The 6,000-nt window shown below is 43.1% G+C and overlaps 1 protein-coding gene across 8 annotated transcripts in view; it reads right to left on the bottom strand.

The window, feature by feature from the left end:
• Window positions 1-217: 217 nt before the first annotated feature.
• Dync1i2 (dynein cytoplasmic 1 intermediate chain 2) overlaps window positions 218-6,000 on the bottom strand; it is a 53,784-nt gene continuing 48,001 nt past the window's right edge. For all 8 annotated transcript variants that reach the window (XM_028885747.2, XM_028885745.2, XM_028885749.2 and 5 more), the window contains 3 exons: window positions 5,000-5,140; window positions 2,590-2,715; window positions 218-876 (listed from right to left, as the gene is read on the bottom strand). In XM_028885747.2, the coding sequence (XP_028741580.1) occupies window positions 763-876; window positions 2,590-2,715; window positions 5,000-5,140 (381 nt within the window). In that variant the 3' untranslated portion in view covers window positions 218-762. The remainder of the gene's footprint in view (window positions 877-2,589; window positions 2,716-4,999; window positions 5,141-6,000) is intronic.

Raw genomic sequence — 6,000 nt, 5'->3', positions numbered from 1 at the left:
ACAGTCAGGCCAAAGCTAACTGAAGAGGAAGTTTCCACTGACCAATTATCCAGCATGAGTCCACAATGCCCAGGGAGAGAGAGCTACATTAGCCCTGTATGGTGTGTATTTAAGGCCGCACGGGATTTAAGGTGGCTGTTTGCATTAAGAACTTAAACAAAATTTAACAAAAAATTTATAAGAGAAAATTTCAAATTTCAAGAAGTAAAAATGAAAATTTGAAAAGTTAACACATATGTTTTTATTTATAGATAACTACCATAGAAACTATAAAGAAGGAAAAGGGCATCCAAATGAAACTTAAAACAGGTAGGCGAATGCATGCTGGGACTAAGAACAATGTTCCTACACAGTGAAGGCAGTGAGAACATAATCGACAAAGAATTATGTATGTACTGTATTGCATAATAAGGAATTGTGGTTATTTAGAAATATGCAGAACTTTAGTCTGTGCTTTAGAAATAATTATATATAGTATTACAAGTTGAAAAGAATCCAAAAGAATAATTAACAATACACACCTATGTGTTAGAATTCAGAAAAGGCTGCATTCTGTAAAGTTGTCAGCGGTATTAAAAATGACACCAATCCAAAACAAAATGAATAGAATATAAAAGGGGCATTATAAGCTTTGCTTCCTGCATTAAACCCAGTTTATCCATGGAATCTCCTTTAATATGCATTTAATCAGAAGCATGCAAAGAGTTTAGGAATTACTTCATCATCTTTGCCCATTCGCTAAGGCTACGGCCACTTTCAGGGCTAGGCAGGGATTCGGGTAGCTGCCTCCTCCTCGGCATCAGCTCGGTTTGCATTGATCTCTGCAAGTGTTCGGCCAAATCTCGCCCATTCATCATTGCGGGGAACAGCGATCTGCTGTTAAAAGAAAGACAATGTTTGCTGAGCAACAAAATAAAAGATCATCTTATCTACTATTACTCTGTTTTCAAATAATTTTTCCATTAAAAATTAATAATTGACCTAAAGGGCCTTTCCATACTCACAGAGACTATAACAATGATTTACGACATTTCAAAACAAAGAGAGTGTTTGTGAAGCATGTCACGACAGCTCAGACATGAATTTGCTGTCCCCACCACAATGCAAGGATGGCAACAAGGATGCTTGGTCAACAGACTTCCTGGCACCTCGATGGATCATGCTGATGGAGAAGAATTCCTTCAAATTTTTTAGTCTATTTCTTGTACCATTACTAGTATGAAAGTTATTTTATTGTTTTCTTTTCTGAGAGAGGACCTCTCTGTGCAGCCCAGAGTGCTTCCAATTCGTGATCCTCTCGAGTCAGCTTCCTGAACACAGGGTTTGTTTGGAACATAAAGCACTCACTCTGTCTTGACTCTCTAACTCCTTTGTGAGAAGTTCTATTGCTACTTGGCATAGTGTTGAACCGAGAGCAAAGGAGAAATGAAGTGAACGGCGCTTTTGCCTCGCAGAGGCAACCCAAGCTTCCCTACAGCTGCTCTTAGCACGGAGACTGACACTGCCGCAACAGGGCACAGATCATCCAGTGTGGCCAGTGGACAAACTGGCTTCTCAATCTCAACAGCTAACAGGGGAGCCACTAGCCAAGTGTGACGACAACTTACAAGTTAAGTTAGTTAAAATTAACTTAAAAGTCACTGTTGAGCTGGACTAACCACAACTTTTCAATAGGGTTTTGCAGTTTTTCAATAGGGTTGTGCACACTGTCCAACCTGTGTACATCGTCCATCTGTACACATGGTCCACTGGCTGCTCTAAATGATCCGATCTCTTGCCCCCAAGATCTGACTGCTGTAGCCACAAATTATCAGGACAAGATGGAGAGTAATGCTGAAGAAAAGGTCCAGAACGCTCTGGTCAGAACCAAAAAGGAAGAACTGAGCCCTGAGCACTGTGCCCCTGGGTGCTGTGTCTGGCCAAGCAGAGTGACAAGAGAGCGCGACTCATCCTGCTGAACTCCATCTCATGCCTTTGCGCCCCTCCACTTTTCTCACACTTGCTAAAGAACTACACAAAGGGGCTGGAGAGGTGGCCCAATGGCTAAGGCGTGGCTGCTCTTCCAGGGGACCCGGGCTTGGTTCCCAACCCGCACAAGGTGATTCACAACCATCCATAACTCCAGTTCCAGGGGATCCAATGCCCTTTTCTGACCCCCTACAGGCTCCTGCCTATACACAGTGCACACACATATACTCAGGCATATATACACATTAAATACTTTGGAAAAAACCCTATCAAAAGATGGTATCTTTGATTTCTACGATCTGGTTCAAACAAAACTATACAAAAAAAATAAAATTATATCTCAACATCAATTCTAGAAAACTCCAAGTCCACTTGTAATCCTACATTTCCTTTTCTGCCTAAAGAACTCCTAGCAATGTAGGAATCTGGAATTACCCTCACATCTGCTGCACACGGGTACAGGATGCTCAGTTAGAGAGAAACACGGCCTCAGAAGCTGCGTCTGTGGTGGAAGTACACAAGCATGCAGTGTATACAATTCAGGAGGCTCACGGCAAAACTTAGCTACCACAATACCTCACAGTGCCACTAAGCATGTATATCAAAATTGCAGGCCCATACCTCTCCCACATCATATATGACAATCTGTCCTTCAGAATCACCCACGGCAATCTCTCTTCCAGAGTGGGTCCATCTCACACGGTTAAGAGCAGGATTTCCCTCTACAGAAATGCTGGCAGTTGGTACCTGAGTCATTTAAAATACAGCACAGTTAAAAGTTTCATCAAAGTTTCTAAACACATAAAACAGTAATTCTTCTCCAATCTGTGTTTTTAAAAAGCAAATGATAATAGATAAAAGATAATCCCAGCACTCAGATGGCAGAGGCAGGTGGATCTCTGAGTTCAAGGTCAGCCTGGTCTACAGAGAGCTAGTTGTAGGACAGCCTGGGCTACACAGAGAAAACTTGTCTTGAAAAACCAAAACCAAACCTCCAAAACCCCAAAACACATAGCAACAACAAAAGAATTTTCCCACTTTCCCTCTGTTCAGAGATTTATTATAATGACATTACCTTCAACCCTTGAAGAAGAGTTGGGAAAATACCCAGAACTTATCTAAGAAATTCTTACATGGCTGCACATATCTCTTCAGTAAAGAGTTTTTGTGTTTAACTTCTTTAAGTAGTCAAGCTGTTTAAAAACATGAGACTAAAACTCATTTTAAAATATTTAAAAGAAAGTATTTCCAGTGCCCTCCTAAAGAGATCACAGTTCAGTCTCAGAGGACGGGAATTCCTTCTGCAGCCTGTACTTTCCTCCCCAGCTAGATCCGGATGATCTGATGGACAGCCGCTCCTGGAATAAGCTTTCCCAAGCCCTGCTCCCCAGGAAGGCAGGAGAGAGCACCAACAGGGGCAGCAGGCTCTGGACTCTGACTGCATCTCAGCCACACCCGGAGTAACTAACACTCACTGATGTAGAGCAAAAAGCATAACGAAACTTCAAAGTTTTGAAATATCACCAAAGTAGTCCTTATGCTTACATCAGTCTTTCCCAAGTGATTAGCCCAGGGATATTATAACCATACCACTAAGGGAAAGATCCTCGTCTAATTATAGCCATAAACCTTTGGTAGCAAAATCTAAACTAAGAAAGTAAACTTGGGCAGGGCATGATAGTGTATAACTTTAATCCTCACACCAGGGGTGGGTATTGGGGGTAGAAGCAGGTAGCCCTCTGTGAGTTCGAAACCAGCCTAGCCTACATAGTGAGTTCCAGAGTTATGTAGTGAGCTTGCTAACAAACACATTGTACCATTCTAGAACATCAAAATTTAATTATGTACCTTATACTTTTTTCCTAGCAGTATTTGTTCCCTCCAAAGCACAGAACCAGTAGATAACAGTATTAAAATTCCAGCATTTCCAACATATTTCTCCTTTCCTCATCTTTATATAACCAAGTGCTTAACTTCCAGAGATCTGGAAAGATGTCACCAGGACCCAGAAGAAATAAGAGGACAATTCTCTACAGCCACTACTGACAACTGGTCGATTCTGCTAACCAGTGACCTGTGACTAATAGAGGGACCTAAAAACATTTTAAGCCTCTATCAACTGGCTAAGGACAACTCAGACACAGTTGAACTGCATAGCTAAACTTGGTATAGCAAATAAGAAATATGATGTTTTCTACATTATTATTATTATTTATGGTGCTGGGAAGTTAAACCCAGGGTCTTACACATGCTAAGCAAATGTTCTACCTTGGACTTACATGCCCAGATCTTGATTTTTTTTTTTTTTTTTTTTTTCTCCTGAGACAGGAGTTTCTCTGTGTAGCCCTGGCTGTCCTGGAACTCTCTCTGTAGACCAGGCTGGTCTTGAACTCACAGAGCTCTGCCTGCCTCTGCCTCCCGAGTGCTGGATTAGGGGCGTGCACCACTCCTGGGCTTCAGCCTTGGATTTCTGAGACAGGCTCTTGGCACATATGTGGTCTCTAACTCGTGACGACACTCTTGCCTCTGCCTCTCAAGTCTGGTTATAAACATGCCATCGTGCCCAGCTCCACAGTCACTGTGTAGCTAATGGTGCACTGATCTTGATCCTTCATGGAAAAAGGTCATCAAATCGCACTTCCTTTCTTTCAAACGAGTCAGGCTAAGACTAGCATTTAGGGATGATACACAACGCTTTCAAGGCTAACAGGTAATTTGGAATACTTTGACAATCTGGAGCTCTCTTTTTCTAGCCTAAGAATGAAAGCATATTCCGAGCCTCGTGGACTTCTGGACAGCGTACACGCCGCCGCCGCTGCTTTCCGAAGGTAAAGAATGCCCAGTGTTCCCGGCCATGCTATTTCCCCCTCGGCTCCTCCGCACAGCATGCTTTTGTCACGGAGGGCACAAAGCTTATTTGGTCTCTTTGTGATGAAGCTACAATCACAGAGCACTTTTACATTCCTTGGGATAAAAGAAGTTTCACAAATTATTCAATAAATCTCCGATTTTCTGTTATTTTCCTGCTCACCTCTGTGTCATTGTTGAGATTCCACAGATCCAGTCTCCCCATGCCATCCACACAGGCAAACAGGGCTGGGTGGGTGGGTGACCACATGACATCATAAACATAGTCTGAATTATCTTCAAACGAGTACAAAGGCTTGTTATTCTGAAAAGGAAAAGCTAATTCTTAGCACAGTCAGCATACGCTACACACAGAAATCCTTAACTACTTATCCCTGAGACACGACAGTCTATAGGCACACAGTTTCATACCAACCCAGCCCACAAATGTTCCTGGAGTCTGTGCCACTACAGAATCACCTGGCATTATAAACTAAGAACCAAGGATTAGCTTGCAGTTCCCTTTTTAGCTTGTAGTGGTCTTCCTGCTTTTGAAAAAGGAATAGAATATGCTTCAAAATACTTGTCAGTGAGCGGCTGCTGGAAGGCGACAGTGGTGGGTGGCCCTTACTTCTTGAAGCACCTGGAAATCTCCCTGCAGAAGCAGATAAAGCCACAAGGACAGCAGCAGCAAAGCCTCAGAGTCTCCAGCGAAAGGGAAACAGACTCCAGCTGTAAGCAGGGGGCCTGAACGTCCTAGCATCTGTGGGAACACGGGACTGACAGCTGCAGCACAGACGCTGGAGCACTCGGCAGTACGGCCAGCAGCCTGGGAAGGGCAGGAACAGGGGAGGTGGTCCAGCATCTTTCCATGAATAACAGCCCCACAGGTGCTGAGGCTGGAAGCACCGCCTCATGCTGCCGTCGGGCCGTATGTGCTCTTCAAACGGACAGACCTCGTGAGTGTGAGTGTGAGTGTGGAGGGTGGGTCTCGGGGCCTGAACTCAGGTTGTCAAGCTTGGTGGAAAGCACCTGTTAAGCCATCTTGGCAGCTCAATAAAACATTTTAAACTGTGAGTTTAAAATTTTAAGATATGTCAACAGCATGAGATTATTGTACTAGCCCAAAATGTTTGTTTTTAACTAAACAAAAAACAAAAAATACCCAAAAATATACCCTGCTTC

The sequence above is a fragment of the Peromyscus leucopus genome, chromosome 4 (assembly GCF_004664715.2).
Source record: "Peromyscus leucopus breed LL Stock chromosome 4, UCI_PerLeu_2.1, whole genome shotgun sequence".
In the NCBI taxonomy this organism is placed as follows: domain Eukaryota; kingdom Metazoa; phylum Chordata; class Mammalia; order Rodentia; family Cricetidae; genus Peromyscus; species Peromyscus leucopus.
Note: the sequence above shows the minus strand (reverse complement) of the source record. Positions and strands in the feature narration are given on the sequence as shown.